At 37.0% G+C, this 20,081-nt stretch overlaps 1 protein-coding gene across 1 annotated transcript; it reads left to right on the forward strand.

The window, feature by feature from the left end:
- The first annotated feature begins 7,604 nt into the window (after positions 1–7,604).
- Positions 7,605–8,523, forward strand: LOC122656708 (mini zinc finger protein 2-like). The gene has a single exon (XM_043851326.1). The coding sequence runs from the start codon at positions 7,795–7,797 to the stop codon at positions 8,263–8,265; it is 471 nt and encodes a 156-aa protein (XP_043707261.1). The 5' UTR covers positions 7,605–7,794; the 3' UTR covers positions 8,266–8,523.
- The last annotated feature ends 11,558 nt before the right edge of the window (positions 8,524–20,081 follow it).

Raw genomic sequence — 20,081 nt, forward strand, 5'->3', positions numbered from 1 at the left:
TTCCACTCCCAAATTGATTCCCCAGAACAAGAATCAATAGAATCAAAAAATTGGAGTGGAACCAAACTTAACTCAAGAATGGTTAGATGTATAGTTTATAAATACATTTATTCATGGGTTCGTAATCTCGGATCGGTATTGGCCATAACTGATCCGTCAAGGTATTCCTGGATCGATCAACTCGGTTGAATCGATAGATCCCATCCGATACTTGCCATTTTTGGGGGTGGTTTTTTAATCCATATTTTGGGTTTTTTGACCTTTTTTGAAAATTTTACTGATTTATATCGTTTTTTAATATTTTTTACCGATTCAAAAAAACCTGGATTTTGGTAAATTTTTACCAATCCAAGCCGAGTTTGACATACCTGGATTTTGAACCTTGCTGATCTATTTGATATTTTAGGTAGGAATAGATATTATTGTTTTCAATTTTCTTCGGTATGATTGCCAATGAGTGGAATCTCAATCTCAATGGGGTTTATTAGTTTATAGGTGTTGGGCTCCTCTGTAGCATGACAGGGAATATAACGCACATCCAACGATCCACAGTGATTGGGCATGCAGCCCAACACCCGGTGAGAGTTACCGAAAAGACCCATGCCCCATGCGCAATCTATTGATAAGACCCAAAACATTGAAGATCGAGCAGACTAGGACTCCACCCGGGGAGGAGAGTTACCGAAAAGAACAAATGGACTATATATGGGCTCTTAGCCCCTAAGGTGGGGTGGGTCGTCAAATACAATTTGAGAGAAGCAACTGGGCAGTGGATTAATCTGTCGTAAATTATGACTTTGTTAATATATATATATATATATATATATATAGAGAGAGAGAGAGAGAGAACCTTAATTTCTTTGGGGGTATCTGATTCCATTACTGCAATTAAGTACCGGTTTTGGAGTTGGATCTTCTTCAATTCCTGCATGTGATCGATCGCCATAAGTAACTTTGCAGAAGAGATATATTAATTAGCTAGGGGTTTTAGTAAGCTAGCTTGATTCCTGAATATTCTCAAAGAAACCAAAAAATATCAGTAAGAACCCTATTTCCTCATTGGTGGAGAACAATGCCGGCCTGCTTACATTCTTTATGGATCATTAGATTCTTTTCAGACTTGTTAATCAATCTATGATTATTTGAAGTGGGAGCTACACTTTGTCTCATCGATTAATGTCCCTTCATTCTTGCCTCACAAAAAGTATTATTTTGTGGTCCAAGGGCTTTCAATAGCTTGGTATAAAGAAGTTGTTATTGGTGTCACACGCTTATTGGTAGTCCTTATTTTTTGAGAGATAGTAGTAGTTATAGGTCAAGTCGCACCAAAGAAGCACTAGCTAGCTAGGGTTTCCATTTACAGATTGACTTACTATTATTTGTTTGTTTAATTATATGGATATATTAATAGTTTCCTTTTCAGGGTTAGAGCTTTGTAATGGAGTGGAGTGGGTTGTAAGGTTTGAAATCTTTTATCGAAAGATGAGTTTTTTTTTTTTTTTTTTTAATATAATTTTTTTGATTCCTTTATTAAAGTCAATATGATTTTCAAAAGGGAAAAGAAAAAAGAAAAAAGAAAAAAGAAAAAAGAAAAAAAATAAAGGTAAATTGGATGAGTTGAGGAACAAGAAGATACTCCTCCGATCCAATTGGTTGGAGGCACTAAGATCCAAAGCCATAATATATAGGCTTTTTAATTACTAGATCGACATCACGAGAAGGGTCGGGTTGGTGAGAAGCAAACCACCTCATCTTTCATTATCCCTCCCAAACACCAATCATTCATGTCTCTTAAGTCCCTCTCTAGCTATCTAGTCCTTATCATCTTTTAACTTCATTCTTAGTAATTAAGTAATAAAACTCTCTCTCTCTCTCTCTCTCTCCACCCCTTGAGCCCAATTGTTGAGTTATTTAATTATTTTTTAATTTTTTTTTGGGGGAGGAGGGGGTTGTTCTAGAAGTGAACAAAACACTTTGGGGGATGCTAGTTCCACCATATCTAGCAAAAAAAAAAAAAAAAATTGAACAATGATTTGGATGCAAAATGATATGATAGACATGAATAAGTGAGCTTGTTCTCCCTCAGCTTTCTTATAGAAATATAAAATTTATGGAAAATGATGTATACACGACATCTTATAACTACGTCCTGTCCTACATTCTCTCTCTTTCTTCTTTCATTATTAATACCTGTGGCCGGCTGGACTCTCTATTATACATTCTGACAGACACTCGTAGAAGGGAACATTTCCCTCTCTAATGTATCTGATCCCAATATACAACATTAATGTACAAATCCCTCTCCCAAAAGTTACTTTTATGCATGGCCATATATGTATACGGTCATACAATCGTTGGATGGGGGTAGAGAGGGGGATGTGTTATAAACTGGATCCTTTTGATTTGGGTTGACCAAGCAGAAATAGAAGAATAGAACATTCAAAAGCAAGATCGAACCTTGTATTGGTGAGCAAAACCAAAGGTCTGATGAGCCGAGGCAGACGAATAAAAATATCACTGTATTTATTTCTTTTTCTATTTCTTCTTCCAAGTGTAGACTCGTAGTGACCAGGCTTGAGCGATTACTTACCAAAAAACACAAGTCTTTATGTACTCTTGGGAATAGATCCAATGGAGACGGGGTGGATACTATAGCTTAGAGGATTAGGAGCACATGGCTACAAACCACAAAGAAGACGCGTTGGGACATAAACCCACTCTTTGAGACAATGATCTGCCAGAACTTCAACAAGACGGTGACATCTTCATCATCTTGTACACTAAAGTGATATTAATTCAACGATACTTTATCATTTCAAAATGGCAATGACATACCTTTTGTGATTTCTTTCTATTCAAGAATCATAAGGGATCATCGCACATTATGAGTAACCAAATTCCAGTTGACATGAAATCCGTAGAAACCAATAGAAAAGGCAATTCCCTATTCCCTTATGATACACCAGATCTAGGAACATACTATTGGGAAGTGATTCACTCATTAAACTTTCATGAATAAAAATATGCATATTTTTTCTTGTCTAAATTTTATATGCTTGAATGCCCTAATACCCAATAAGGTAGGAATAAAAGGAGGAATCCGCCTAAGCAGGGGCTCATGCCTAATTAGTTAGGATGAGGACTAGAAATTGTTGAATCAACTGCTCCTCTAGAATGGCTGGTAATACCACTTAAGGGCGGATAGACCGTACCAGTGCTATTATCCAATTCTACTATAGTTGAAAAAAACCTACAGTATGCGTGTTAGCACAACGGTGCTCTACAATCAACTTTACTTTGCCCAAGCGCATGCACCTTACCAATAAGGGAAGCCAACAAGTGAGAAATCTATAGAGTAGTCTTCAATTAGAAGTCTTGTTCCAACTTTCAAAAAACAAAAACTTCACAATTCCATAATCCAATTTTTCAATGTATAATTTACTTTAGGACTATCTTGAAATCATAATGACAACTTTTTGCTCGAGCTGATCTATGACCACCTAATTACTTACGGAATTTTGTTTTTTCCATAGTTGTCTTAATGCGCCACTCAGGTGCGTACTTGCAAATAGGGATGTAAATGGATAACCGAAATCCGAATCCGAATCTGCATCCGTGTCCGTTTAGGGGCATCCGTATTCGTTTAGAGATATCCGAAAAATAATCCGAATACTCCGATTAAAATCTGTCCGAAAAAAAATCCGAATACTTAATAATAAAAAATTAAGTAAATAATGATTTTGAGGGTTTTTGAAGATTCAATAGGTTCTAGAATATGATGAAAAGAAAATCATGATCTAAGAGATATGGATTGAGAGTGAATTGTACCCACTAGGGGGAGGAAGGTCCGGGTTACACAAGGCAGAGATGTAAACGGATGGTCGAAAATCCGAATCCGTTTAGAGGTATCCGAATTCGGCAAGAGAATATCCGGTTCCAATCATATCCAATCCATATCCGATCCGAATCCAATCCGTTTACATCCCTACTTGCAAATGAGCTTAAGGATACATAGTCATGTGGAAAATGTATAATGTTATGTATGGGCCACTATAATTATCCAAGAAGACATTCGAAACTGGAAGGATAAACAAACCCACCCAATGGACTAGCGAAATATGGAGGTAATTATGGCAGAACTTGCTGATCAGACTTATTTTTCTGTAAAATTACTTTTAGACCGAGCTTTCCTAAAGCAACTGTGATGAAAAATCCCTTGACCACGGTTTTCAAATGAACGAAAGAGGATATTGTGCAACAATAGAAAGGGGTATATTCGACCATTCGTAAATAAGGGAATGTTTTAGAGGCATGTGGCTGAACCCTTTCTGTAGGAGTCATGAAATGGACCCCCAAAATTCTCCTTAGCTCGGTATTCGCTTTTTATCTCTGGTCAAGTCATCACAATTTTTATTTTAGTGCAAGGTACAAGGGCCCACTATGGGCCATACAAGACCCACTGAGAGGTCAGCATGGGGCCCAATGGACCACACTCTTATTCAGCTTCCTATAAAAGTCCATCAGACATTGACTTCTTTGACAGCTCTCTTCTTCGAATTGAATATCTCTATCCTTCTGGAGACCCTGGAATCAGACATGGGATTGGCCGAAATCCCTAAAAATTGAAAGAAAAAAAAAAAGATAATTTACATAGATCTGTGATTTTTTGGAGTTTTTGTTTCAAAAGACTCGTATATCTTGTTACGATAGATAAGATTCATTGATTTTCGATTATTTACTAACTAAAAGAAAAAGGGGAAATGACTAAAATTTATTCTGAAAGGATGATCCTATCAAATGAGACATTGCATGCAGTCCTGTGTCTGCGTAACACGATCATTAGAGCAGCCCGTGCCGTAGAGGATTTGGATCCTATAAATCTACCCCATAGCTCATGCTCACAGGCCTTATTGGATCCCGTCTAATTTTGCACCCACCGGCCACCACCACCCTTCGCACTGAATTCGTTTCATTTTCAAATCTCTACATCCACTTCTTACATTTTAATCAGCCAAAAGATCTCCAAACTTGATAGATACCCTTGGATTAGTAGTCGTGATAAAAGTTATGTCATGCACCTACTTTGGCAAGTACCATATTTGGTCATGTGTTTTCAAGCCCCCAATTAAGTAATTAGAGAAGTTCAATAATTCTTATTGACACCCCCAAGGCGTCAATAGATTTGTAATTTTACTTTTTTACTTCTTTTAATTTTTAAAAATTATTTAATATAATATTTAATAATATTATATTAAATAATTAAATAATATTCCTACAGGATTTCTCCCCCCTTTGAAGATTTCCCCAATCCCTCCCAGGACTTCTAGAAGGCAAATTAATAGAGCTAGCTATATAATTTGCTTGGTTTAGGCGAACAGCTCCTTGTGACCCTGTTGGAATTCATGTTTTGTAGTGTCATGAGATTTTAAGTTCCGGTTGCCCTTCTGAACTTGTAACTCTCTAACAAAGTCACATAATTTTAAGGGAAAAAAGAACTCAATCTGTATGGGAGCTTGGCCTACGCCAGCACTCCCATGAGTCTGTCTGTCTGTCTGTCTCTCTCTCTTCCTCATATGAAAAGACATCTCTACCCCTTGTTTTAAGGAAAAGAGAGAGACAGACTCATGGCCGGGAGTGCTAGCATAGGCTACAGTACTCCCTAGGAAACTACTTCTACACACACACACACACACAAAATGTTGAGAAAAACTAAATCAAAATATAAAATCTCATTCGTGTTGTGTTTGTTAGTACTGAGAATGGATCCTCTACACATACATGTTAGGTGCCAATAGTACCGCTCCCTTTTGTTTCCATATATACCCCTCTTCATCCTTTAAATTTTAGGAAGCAGAACATGTGTTGGCACCTCACATGTATCCGCAAGTGAATATGCGTGTAGAGGAAACCTCCTCATTAGTATTGGCCTTCTTAGCCAATCCATCCAACATTTAAGTATGTTGAACATTATAGGTTAATTTGAAAATAGTACAAGGTTGCAGATTCATTCTAATTTCTTTTTATAAGATTAGTTTGGGTTTTAAATTCTATCATATTTTTTTATTATATTAGTTATTTTTTTATGAGATTATATTAGCTATTTTAGTATACAAAATAATACAATACTATGTTTATACATATCGCCTCATTCAGTTTTTAACTTATCTATTACTAAATATAATATCTAATTAATTGATGCTATTGAGATATTCCTAATTAAGGACCCTAAAACCCTAAGGAATTTGTATATCCCCAAGAAATGGGGTATCCAACCTGTTTGGTCCCCTAGCTCTTAAAAGTCTAGTTTCTTCCATTTTTTCCTTGGCCTGAGTGGGGTGGTTGCATTGGTGTTTGGGGTTTGGGGTTTTCTTGGGTTGGTAGTGTTGGGTGTTGATTTCCTCTTGCCATCCTAATGAAACTTGTAGGATCTCGGGCTTGTCCATGTACAGTTTTTTTTTATTTACAATAAAGTCAATTTATCTATAAAAAAAAAAAAAATTGTTATATCATGTGTATTTTAAGCAATAACTGAAATGACCGTCCTACAACCATGAAAGATGAAAATCTCACCCCAACAGTGTGCTCTCATTGTTCTCCACACACGTACAAGAGACAACCTCTGCCACAAAAAACGCTGACGGTACATTATTATAGAGAAAGTTTTCCCTCCACTACGCGAAAGAGTTCAGCCACCATCCTTGGGTCATAAAATAAAGATGATAGTGTTTGTCCGTACAGTTTGGCATCCTTAGTTATCATCCCCACGTTTTTAGGTCACTTAGACAGCCCGTTGTTGCCATCGTTTCAAGGGCCCCTCTCCTCCTCCTTTCTAAATATCAGTCTGGTCCCACGGAAAATTGGATCCAAATTAAGTCCAGCTTAGCTGGTCAATCTATAACAAACCAATCAGTGTTTCCAATCCAAACAAAGGCGTTCCCCTTCATTATTAGCTTCCTCTTAATTCCCCACTGCATGTCTGAATCATGCTCAACCAATCAGGACGTGACATGTGGGTGGTGGGCCCATGTTGCAAGGTTAATATGGTCCTTAGAGCATGACTTTAGATAGGGTTGTAAAAAATCAGACTGAACCAATTGAATATGCGATCAAAATCCATTAGACCGAATCGAACCGAACCGACTGACCGACGGAGCTCCTTATCAGTTGGATTTAACCATTGAGCCAAACGAAACCAACGGTCCAATAAAAGACTAGAGAGACCAATAAGGGAACCATTAGAAGAAAAAAAAACCAATAATGGACCAAAACTGGTTGGATCAATGATCCAATATATATACAAAAAAATGGACCGAACCGACCATTTGACACCCCTTAGCTTTAGGTTAATGATAATGACCCAAACACTCAGCTTGTGTACAAGCCCAATTGATACTGTAGAGAAAAGAAATCCCTACAACAGTGTTTTTTTTTTTTTTTTTTTGCCAAATGTTCTATGTGCCGGGGGTGCAGGCTGCGCCCAGACACATGAAGGTGGGCGAAAATGACCACCCTGCCACCTTGAATGGTAGGAATACCCAGCCCATGTGTCTGGTGGACGCAGGCTGCGCTGCGGCACAGAGAACATCAGCCCTTGTTTTTATTTTAGTAGAGGACCTAATATATTTTCTTCTTCCACGTCTGTGAGTGCAAGGTGGTTAGGCGATCAATTCCAACAACCATTCTAGGGTTTGTTTAGTTACTATACAAGAGTAGTGATGTGATTAAGAAAAAGTAAGTGTGATCATGGGCTCTTTTGTTCTTGCTCTCAAGTGAAAGTAATATCCCAAGTAATGGATGATTAGGAGAGCTATAAATATACATGTTAGGGTTAGGGTTGGGTATGAACCAACTGAAATATCTCAAACTTTGCTAGTTAGCTCCACACACATGCCTGTTTCTGGATCTAAATCTGAGGTTTCATCAGAACAGAAGTTATTTGCAGAAGGAAGTGAGGAGGAATTAGGGTTTGAGAGCATGAAGAAGGGCCAAGTAGTGGCCAAACAACTGGATGAACCTCACAGCTGCTGTACCACATCTTCTCACACCATTAGGAGTGTGAGATATGGAGAGTGCCAGAAGAACCATGCTGCTAGTATTGGAGGATATGCTGTGGATGGGTGCAGAGAATTCATGGCTAGTGGAGAGGAAGGAACTAATGCAGCGCTTAAATGTGCCGCATGCGGTTGTCACCGGAATTTCCACCGAAGGGAAGTCGAGACCGAGGTAGTATGTGAGTGTTCTTCTCCTACTTCAATTGGGAAGTAAAAGCTAGGTTTCCCAAAAGAGGGGTAAAATGCTCTACTGAATTATAATATATATAGAAGTTGGATTGTTGTGATGAAATTGACTTAATAGTATTGCTGTGTGCTTTTTATCCTCCCTTCCTTCAAGAGGGAACCCCTCTTTCTTTCCTTGTAATGAGATATTAAGGAAACAAACTGTGTAGATTGCTGTGTTATTATCTTTCTCTATAGCAGATGTTGATGTCTTGTGTACTTGGAAGTGAGATTTCTTTCCCTTTCACCATCTTATTTGAAAAGTGATTAGTCATTTAGTAGTAGGCCATCAAAATAAATGAAAAAGTATTCCAAAGAAAAGATTGGACTTAAGTTCAATGAGATATGTCTATTTTGAAAGATTTGAGATGAGGGGAAGAAATTTTCCATCTTATAGCTAGCTAGCTAGTAACCAAATCAAGTCTACTAAGATACATATAGGAAGATTTAGATGAAGTAATAACTTAAAAAATTCAGTCCAATAACATATGCAAAAAAGAGTAAGACAACTAGCTAGAAATTATTGATCAGTAGACCTATATGTTTCTTCTCTAAATAGGAAGATTTATATGAACTAAAAACTTACAACTCAATCCAATAACATATGCATAAGGAGTAGACCTATATGTTTCTTCACTCTAAAACATATATACTCCCTTACTTAGATCCACCCCAAGAGTTCCTTTTGCTTACTCTCTATTGGGTAGGAGCCAATTACTGATGTACCTAAACAGTTGTGTAGAAAAATTGTGATGTAGATCAGAACTTTGCAAGCAGTAGCATTTAAAGAATTTTATTTTATAGAGAGAGAGAGAGAGAGTGTGTGATAAAACTTCAAATATTCCACTGTCCCATCTCCCCATACTTATTCAGTTTGTTCTGGCACCACTTACCCTTTAATGATTGAAGCCTTCTAGTTACAGCATTACTTATGTATGGCACCATTTCAAGTATATATGACAATCCTTAGTATCAAAAAAAAAAAAAAAAAAAAAGAGTTTCTAATTTACTTCTCCTTGTCTCCTCTTCATTGTCACCTTCCATTAGATAAGGTAGTTTAATCTGTAATGGAGAATCAACTAGTACATTCCAATATATATTTAGGTTAGGCATGCCTCCAACCAATGATTTTCATAGAATGGCCCACATACCCAATTATGTTTTGTTGCCATAATGTACAAGTTCTTTAATGATGTAATTAGAAAGTTGTGAGAGTTCAAACTAAAGCTTCTAAGTAAGTGAACTGATGAATTGATTGTTAAAGAACATTAGCTACACAAATAGAAGTGTTTTCCACCCCAAATCTATGAAATGGGAAACCAATAATGCTAAGTTTACATATCCATTTCTCCTTTTGTATTCTATCTCTCTCTCTCTCTCTCTCTCTCCACATATATAATTTCCATTGACAATTCTACTCCAGAGTTTATTAGCTAGGCTGGAAATAATGTTTGTTTCCCATTTGTAATGGAATCTAAGTTGGCATCATTTGATTGTACAATTATTGGCATAATAATCTCTTGTATTCCAAATTCATCTCTCTCCTTCCTTTGTCAATTATGCCTTTTAATTAGGACCCTTAAATATAGGTCTAATTGGAGACTTGTATTACATATGTACTTAACTCTTATGATTAAAAAAACAGAAACTACATACCTTAAAGACAACCCTAGAATTATGTCCTTTAATTAGGACCCTTAAATCTAGGAAGGTTTATTTGTATTCCTTGAATTTCTTTTTGAGCTCTGAGATATATGCTCTATGATACATCATTCTTCTTAAAAACCATAATATCCACATACCTTAAAGACAACCCTAGAATGTTGTTGTCTCTAGATAATTATTGATGCAGTGTGATAATTATATGAATGAAATGCTCCTAATTAATTACTGGATTATAAAGATGGTCAAAGAGTTTTCAAATAAGGGTTATAACCCTTATCATGATTGGTTCCATCTTATGCACACATTAATCTAATATTTAATTATATTACAAAACATTTTATATTTCATATTTTTCAGGAAATTTCAACAATTTGGCACATTTTTAGATCATTGTTTGAGAGGACATGAGTGTGTTTAATTGTCCTTCCTCTTTTGCATCGAAAAATTAAGAAGACTTCAATTCATTAAAGGAATGCATTAATTAGCAGGTGCATCATGCATGCTTTTCCACAGAAAGAAAGCATTTCATGTGGTTGCTTAGGCATATTCAACTAATTAGTAGGGTTAAGATTAATTTAACAAGAGATAAGGATTGCATGAACATTGAATCAAGTAGTAGTTTCAGCATTTCTTAATGGAGAATGACATTTTTTTCATAGTTAACTACTCTGAGAAACTTAAAGTGATTAAGCAGCTAATTCTTCTTTGCTTTAATTAAAATCTCTCCAAAACTAGTTCCTTAATGGGTAGTGCTTAAAAATATCTCTTAGGAATGTGTGATGATGCTTCCTACTTTTATGGGCAAGTGCAAACATGCAAGATATATACTAAGTTAGGTATCTATCATGTCTGCACATTCAAGAGTAAATACCTAATTAAATATCTCTATGAAGTTAGGACATGAGCAAGGTAGGCATCTTTCAATGTCACACATTAAAGTTGAGGCCTTCAATATCTCTTTAGTTGTATATATGAGAGACTCTGATGAGATCATATCTACTCAATTAGATCAATTAGATTGGGCCTAGAGATTAAATCTCCCAAGTAAAATTCAACAAATGGTAAGCCCAGGCCCATTCATGTGCAAGTAAATAAATAAATGGTTTTGTACGGTGTGTAATTATCAGAAAAAGAATTTTCGAGGAGTAAAATGCTATAAAATTCGTTTCTAATAGATATTGCTATTAATTAAGGTTTGTTCTTTGAGTTGTCCTATTGAACTTCATATTGGTTTTGTTGTTCTTTATGTTTGGGCCTTTTATTTTATTTGATGCTTTGGTCGTTGATTCTTCAACTGAGCTGTCATTTCTGTTTTCTTTCCCTTTTTGGTTTAATAAAATTTTTTATGGGTTTAATAATGCTAGCAGGTCACACTCTAGGCGTGGCTCCAATGCCTAGACACAGTGACTGCCTAACCACCTTAATTGGGAATGACCTCCTTGCCCCCCTGAAAAGATGGAAATCCCATAGGGCAAGGCGGTTTTGTGTCTAGGCATTGGAACCACACCCAGAGTGCGACCGATTAACAATCTTTTTTTCCATTTTTTATTTACCTAATAAAAAAAGAAGTTTGATATCATACTTCCAATTATTTCTTTGATTGGATCATTGATTAAAGTGAAATTTGTTATGCGTCAGGGCATTCCATTAGTAAACTGGTCTGGACTGCTTCATTAGATTTTGATATTATGAATCGATTGAGCAAATATACAAAAAAATATTTCTCATTATCACAACAGATCCCCTTTTGGAGAGAGAGAGAGAGAGCTTGTATTGAATAAAATATATACTTCGACTTTCGCGCGCTATACCTGTGCTTGTAAACACAAAAATGCAAAACCTTAATTGATTCTTGTAACTCTTAGCTCCTACCCCGATTACCTTCCTCTTGATTAAAAATGTTAGGCTGACATTACAAATATTTTCCTAATTATTTTCCAAATAGATGTAAAAAATAGAATTATAGGCTGTGTGTGTTTGTTTCCATGTTAAAAAAAAAATAAATTTTCAATAAACTATGTCTTTCTGCTATTTGTTTTGAGTAAAATCAGAAAAGTAAAAAAAAAAAAATTTTGAAAAACAAGTAGTAAAATTTTCATATAAAATATATCATTTACCAAAAACAATTTATAACCAAACAAACAGGCCTGTAAGGAAAGTTCTTAATTAGTTCCTACTTCCTACACGCCAATGTATGATACCTAGTCATTCTGTAACCGTCGATTGCAGATCAAATGAACGGGGTTGAATTTTGGAAACACTTGGTGTCAGCTTGTGATTGATTGATGGTTCGATACCAGAGTAGGGAAGAGTTCAAACTGGCCCAATAACGTACATACATATTTCGCCAGGCCTGGTCCGGTCCGCCCGGATGGTCTTAGGTCACTGGTGGTCGGTGGGATTGGTTTAAAAAGATGGTCCACGAACCAAACCCATGCTTGAGCTGAGCGTGGCACTCTCTCACATCAAAACCAACCAGGTTCCTTTTTAGACCCAAACAAGAAGATGTCCCACTATATTCACTATATATAGTACTTAAGAAGACCCTATTAAGTATGAATCAGAATCACTCACATGGACCAGATTCCCTTAACCTCGAATACTTTTCGTGCCTGACCTGAATTTTGGAGCTTTGTAACTTTCAGGTAGGTAGATAAAAATAAAATGGGCCAGATCCCACAAATCTAAAACAGGTGGATCCAAACCGAGCAAATGGGCTGTGGCTACTGCCCACTGGCCAGTCCACATCCACGGCCTGACATATTATAATGAAGACAAAGCATACCCACATGACATCCCATGATCCATGTACTACTAATCATCATGCATGCATGCATGCACGCACGATGATATCCAGGAAAAAAAACACAATCAGTCTCTCTCCACCCATGGTGAAGAAAGAATCTCTTTATCCACTCTACCTAATCTTATAATTGGACTAAGAAGGGTATTTTGGACTATGAATAATAGAGGTGAGAGTAAATGATAAATGGAGAATCCCAATCATAGTGTCACATCAACATTTTCTTTTCCCAGATACATACATGTTCCAGCCATTCAGAGGGTAGGATGGTCATTTCTTCCACCCCCATGTATCTGGGTGCAATCTACGTCCCCCGACACAGAGAACATTTGGCCAATTATCAAAATTGAAAAGTAGACAAGTAGATTTCTGATGTGGAGTAGCCTTGGCGGGTCAGAATTCAGATGAATGGATATATCCGGGCCTAGCATTTGAGAATTGGAATCCCCACTTATTATTAAGGTATTTTGGGTGGAATTCATCATTAAAGAATTAAAGATTAGAAAGGCCATTGACTGACGAGAGAGATGGATTGGAGTAAGGAGTAGTGACTTATAAAAACCATCTAAAGTGGATTTAGTAGGTGATAAGACCTCACTACTAAGGCAGTAAAAAGAAGATCCATCCATATATGATCCAACAACAACAACAACAACATCAATCTCTTCATTCGATTTCGACCCATATATGCCATTGACGCTACAACTCACACTATCATATGAGTAGAGAAGCTAGGGAACATGGAATATCAAAGAAAGATGAAATTAGAATCTCTCCCACTCTCCTTGGTCTGCTTCCACAATTATCACTCATCATCATCAACATCAACAGGTAGTACATGAAAATAAGTAAACACTTCTCAAAGTAGCCAATTCCAACTTTACTGAGGTAACGTCAAAGTGGACTTCAATCACTTACCCTCTTCTTTTTGTTTTTTTAGTACGAATCACTTACCCTCTTCAATGGTGTGTAAAAGTTGAGTTTTGTTGAACTGTTGAATTGAACCAATGAAAAGCAACTAGAGAGACTACTACCAATGAACTACTACTACTATTTTCAATTCACGCAAGTGATGAATCTAAGATTGCAACAGAGTTATATAATTTTTTGGGTCTGATGTTCTCTATGCTGCAGTACAGTCTGCGCCCAGATACATGGGCCTACCATTCAGGGGAGCAAGGTGGTCATTTTACCCCCATGTGTTTGGGTGCAATCTACGTCTCTTTCACAGAGAACATTTGGTCAATTTTTTTTTTCTTTTGGGGGTAAAGAACGGTTCTCCTTAGAGATTTTTTTTTTTTTTGGAAGAATGTTCTCTATGCAGGGGCGCAAGCTACATCTAGACACATGGGGTGGATGCAATAACCACCCTACCCCCCCCCTTCATGTGTCTGAGCGCAGCCTATGCTGTGGCACAGAGAACATGAGCCCTTTTTTTTTTTTGGGATTTTGGGGGGGGGAGGGGAGGGTAGAATTTTATGAGATCACCTCTTGGGAGTTTAATGGATGAAAAATAAGCTTTAAATCTTTGAAAGTTTCTAAATTAAGCAATTGCCACATCTAGGTGTTTTCATTGTCATGGACCTTAATCTTATAGGCCCACCCTCCCACTTAGCTATATTATTGGACCAAAAGAGAAAAGTAAAGAGAGTTCCCTCCATTTGGAAAGGTGTAGGCAGCTTTGTCAGAATACACGATAAAGCCGAAAGGATGGTTGATGGGCTCCAATCTCAGTCAACCTTTAACAACGGGCATCTTATATGTATGAGTCATCGCCCAATGAGTCCATTAACATATGAATCTCCTTAGACCTTAAAAAGTCTTGAAGTGAAAGATGGGCTGGCTGGGGCCGCTGGGCTTCTCTTATCTGCCACTGCTGGATTTCCTTAATACATGTTTAGGCACTTAGGCCCAACCACAATCTCTGAAGTCTCTGACTTATGGGGTTTAACTTCAATTAAGTTTTGATGGTTACCATAACAAAGTATGCCTGAATTACTAAAACCACATTTTGGAATTTGGATGGATGGTGTCATCTGTCAAGTCAGTATTGTTTTTACTTTTTGATGGGGCCAAGCAGATCTTCACACAATTCAATTTGTCTTCATCCAACAAACAAGTTCACCAAAGTTTTTTGGGTTGCAAGATGAAATGTTTAGGCCCAAAAGCCCATGAGTGAGGGCCCATACATAAAGGATATTGCAAGTTGCAACCCAAAAAAAAAAATTTTGAAATTGAAAAATAGACGTGTGGACTTGCTGTTAGGGAATATTTTAGCTTCTCGTATAGTCGTACTTGTTTGGCTTATGTACGAGAAAGCATGAGGGAAGTAGAAGTCCATAGTCATACACCAGAGATCAGGAGAGGGGAGGGGACATCTCCATTGGATTCACACCGTTCAATCTAAAAGTGGGTCTCATATCTATGGACGTTGTGAGATCCAATGAGGAGGTTATCATGTGCAGGAGGAACCAGACTAGAGAAATGCAACTTCTCAAGCTTTTTGACTTGTGGCGAAAAAGATTCTAAATGCCAACTTCTCATTGCTTTGTTTTTAGATTTCTTTATTTCTTTATTTATTTGTTAAATTCTTTAGGGCTCTTTCATTTGGATGAACAGATTCTGCTAAGGTTCTCCACTTCTCCAATTTGCATTTGATCACTATCATCTAAAGAGGGTTTTCTACTACCTAGCATAAGAAGTGACAGAATGGTTTCATACATAAAGGATCAAAATAGTCATTTTATGTGAGAAGGAGAGAGAAGATATTAGTGTATCTTCAACGGGAAACACCTTTTGACATGGTGGTGGCTGTCGGTGCAGTAGGGCGTTGGCCTAAATCCAAGGAAAAGGTCATTGATTCGAACTCCCCCCCCCCCCCCCCCCCCTCCCTCCCTCTCCACCGTGCCACCTTCTCCTCTTGGAGTTGGGACATCACTGTGACTGTCCTCTTGGGTTGTCACCCCTAATGGTCTATGGGCTTCGGTAGGATCTGATTAAAAAAAAATGTATCTATCACAGCATAGAATTTTTTCCCCAAAATTAAATTGCAACATTAAGAATAGATGTTTAGCCATGTCACAGTAGACATGTTATCTAAAACTTGTGTACAAAGTAGACCCCACTCCTTACCCATATGCCCACAGATTGAGCTCCTGTCCAAGGAGCCTAGCACCCTGGGAGTGCTCCGGGGAACATCCAATCGTTGGGCTATGACGCACACATTCCATCCCAATGGCTGATTGGGTGTGCATCGGAATGTATGCGGCACAACCTAGCTCTTGGATTCTCCCTGGGTGCTAAGCTTCCTAGGGAGGAGCCAGATCCTATGGCCACCCAATTTCAGTCTAACAATGGCTTCATGTGGGTACAAAATTTCGAAAACTCAACCCCTGTCATTTTCTCTCTTGGAATCAATTTTTTTTTTTATTTCTTTTTGGGACAAATTTTTCCTCCATCTATCATCTTAGGATTTTGATATATTTTAAAATATCCTCCCGATACTTATTCTCACCCTCTCCCGCCCCTCGGTGAATGGAATCCCACTCAATGTGGATGGAGGAAAACTCCATCAATTATTTTTTATAAATAAATGAATAATTGGATGAATGATATGGATGGAATCCCTATTACATCATTACATGGTAGGGGGCACAAAAGTGATGAATCCACAAGATCTTCTATATCTTTGCGAATGTAATGTAATCTACATCCCTCCACGTGTATTGATTCTTAAGCATCATATCATGTACTGGTACGGCTAGTCTTGACTCTTGACAAGACAGCTCCCGTATCCTCTCCCATATTAATCTCTTTACATCATTCCATCCATCCATGCGGTACAAAGAGCAAATAAACATTCTACCAACTGATCACGGTCATGGTTTGGAAATTTGGAATCGGATCATTGAAACCAGTCGATTTGATTGAAATCGATCGTGACTGATTTCCTTCGAGACTGCTTGGTTTTCCATCGATTCTTACTGATTTCAATCGTTTTCGACCGATTCAGATTAAAAAAAAAAATCAGTACTGATCAAAATTCAACCCATGATCTGCTTTCAAAAACTTGGATAAAACAACGCCACAACGGCTCTCTCCAAAGTCCAAACACTCCCCATCAATTGGAAAATTGAAACCAACCGTTTAATCTTCAAACGGGAAAGTGACCCAATATAAGGCACGAGCCATAGTGGTCGGTTCAATGGGTGACAGAGGGAGGTCCAGAGTCCAACGACTCCCGGACCATAGGTAGTAAATTTGCGTTTAATACTTGAATTATACATATATATTTCAAAAAAATATACGCATTTTATATTATCTAATATTAAATGTAATATACTTTACTATAAAAGGATGCGTAATATACGTATTTTTTATTCTTTAAAACATTAAAAAAAACGCCAACATTTTCTTAAAACCCAACTATAAAAAAATCATTCCTTCATTCCTCCACCGCTACAAACCCTTCTTCCATTTCTTCAAACCAAGCTCCCCTTCACTGCAATTGACGGGTCACTAATCTTCAAAGTAAAAATATAAAACCACGTCCTCCAAACTTTACTTCGTCCCTATGGTTTTGCCAATGCGAAGTGCAAACCTTTTTTCTCTTTCTGCATCTTTCAGATTTTAGTTACATGCTTCAATCGCTATATTAATCGTTAGAGTAAAACCAAGTATCTCTCTCTCTCTCTCTCTCTCTCTTACACACAGTGTGTGTAGTCAATAGTTACTTTCTTGCATGTAAAAGTTCTTATTCTGTGTACTATCAAGATTACTCTTTTCACTTATGGTTCAAAGACACAAGGACCGTTAGATGTAAATGATTAATGCCTTTTTTTCTTATGATTTATGAATTATATATAATATATTTCATGGATTGTATGACAGATGATACATGTTATAATTAAAATTTTGTGAGATTTTCATGGTTCTATAAGAAATAATACATTACTTTTTATGTTTGATGAGATGATATGTCATTGATACGTTGATGTGTTTTATGATAATCTAGGAACTTACAAGCAGGTTAGCTCAGTAGTTTTTGAGAAGGGTTGCCCTTATTCAATTCCTTATCGGAATTTGTGGGCAAGAGAACAACAACAGTCTGTTAAGCATAGATTACGAAGAGGAAAGGACTTCATGCCTTCCCTTAGCGAAAGGTAAGGCGAAAAGTTCCAGCCGTTCTCATAATAGGGGATTAAATATTCAGATATTATATTCTATTTATTTTAATTGTGAGGTTTCCTTTTCATAAAATCATAGTCTACTTGCAATTATTTTGTTTATTAGGTGATGCACATATGCCTATATCCTCAAATTTTTACTCCCAAATATTTTACAAAGAAACAATACTAAACACGTATTACATGCGTACCGTGTTATTGCCATGCATGCTTTTTTGTACAGCTTTTTACAAAAAATTTATTGACATCTAGTCTATTTTATATCTATATGTATTCGTACCTATTTTTTTCTTATACCCAAACTTACAAGGTCCAGACTCGAGACGAAAGTCAGATAAATTCAATTAGGAGGATGTGGTCATATTGAGAGTTATAGAGTTATAGTTCCCATGAGTTCTCTTGTTTGGGGCCTTGATTATGTCTTCAAATACTTGTTGGTCCATATCTACCAAACCATTCAAGCTTTTGAATTAGAATTCCAGGATCATGTAGATTTGGCACCTCATGGAGAGCAACCAATCAAGGTCTATTCATTATTTTTTTTTGGGGATAGAGAACACTATTTGGATATGTGTGGCGCACTGCCCTTGCCCCCAGATACATGGGCAAACAAAATGACAATCATGCCCCAAGGAAATTTGTACATATTATATCCTGAGCTAAACCAAAATCGAATCAATTGACACCCGTAAGCAGAGGTGAGATTTGGAGAGAAAAAGGGGGAGAGGAGAAGTCCAGCTTTTTACCAACAAACACTTTTATCAATCAGAGTATTAACTATTAAGTATACATGAAAGTGATAGTTGCAACTTTTTTTTGTTCGGTGATAGATAGTTGCAATTTACAACAACCCAAATAAAAACAAGCTGAGGCTTAATCACGATGTAGGATATATATAAAATTTTATAGGGGAGGGTTCTCTGTGTGGCAGCATGACCTTGCATCAAAGCAAGAGACTAATCACAAACAATAACCATGGCTGGAATTTTTTGCATTCATGGAGATGCGACGGTCATTTTGTTTCCCTTTGTGTCTAAGTGCATAGGCCACACCGCCGGGTAAGATTCTTTTTTCTTACTTCATGTTAGGGCAAGTGATTTTTGCTTGGTCATGTAACCCTACACTAGTGTGGGGTCCATGAAGATGCACACCAAGGCATCAACATGGAGGAAATTCTTCATTTCCGAGAGGTGGAATGATAATTTCACATGCTTCTATGTTTGGGTTGGACACTTGGGCCACATGATCGACCACACAATGTACTTTTTTCTTCTATAATATTTTGATGTGCTATCATTGGCTCTGCAATGGTGCTGGCCACACGACCAACGAGTGATCTCTTGCCCATTAAAAAATTTTAGAAAAGGATGAAAATTAAGAATCAAAAATTTCTTTTTCTTTCTATTTAATACTGAAAATGATAACATAATTAGGCCATGATTAATGAAAAATTAGTGGAAATACTGAAAAGCACTAAACAAGGGGTTTTTTTTTTTTTTTTTTGTCAAGAAGAAAGCTCCCCAATCGGATCACAGCCAAGCAAAGATCGAATTAGATTCCTCATCTCTCTCTCCTTTTATCCCATATCGAGAAGTGACATGTTATGAGAGATAGGAAAATAGTTGCTTGGTAAGGAAATCCCAAAATGGTGGAGAATTAGATTCCTAATCTCCCTCATTTTGTTTTGAAGAGTAGAGGATTACAAAAGAGTTCACAGAGATGCAAAGTATGAGGTGTTAGACAAATAATTTCTGATCTCTTACAACTTCTTCGTCATATATTTTAGCAGCCCAATTGTTATCTTGATAATTAAATTCATGAATAAAATCTGATTTCTATAAAAAAAAAAAAAAAAAATTTAAGAATAAAGAAGAATTATAAGAACCTGTTGTTACTCGTCTGAACAGGTAGAAGAAGCAATGTTGGAATTCAGAAGATTCTAATAAGAATGGGAGTTAGTAGAGAACATCCATTTCAAGAAAAAAGACTAATAAAAATAGACCCAAAAATTCCAGAGACATGGATGACCCAAAAAGAAATACTTTAAACCCAACGCCCCCACATCATAAATCCCACAAAATTAAGCAGTAAAATATGCCCACAACCTCCTCTCTCCCTCTCCCCCACCTTTGACACCTCCACCCCCAACAT

This window comes from Telopea speciosissima, chromosome 3 (assembly GCF_018873765.1).
Source record: "Telopea speciosissima isolate NSW1024214 ecotype Mountain lineage chromosome 3, Tspe_v1, whole genome shotgun sequence".
Classification (NCBI taxonomy): Eukaryota; Viridiplantae; Streptophyta; class Magnoliopsida; order Proteales; family Proteaceae; genus Telopea; species Telopea speciosissima.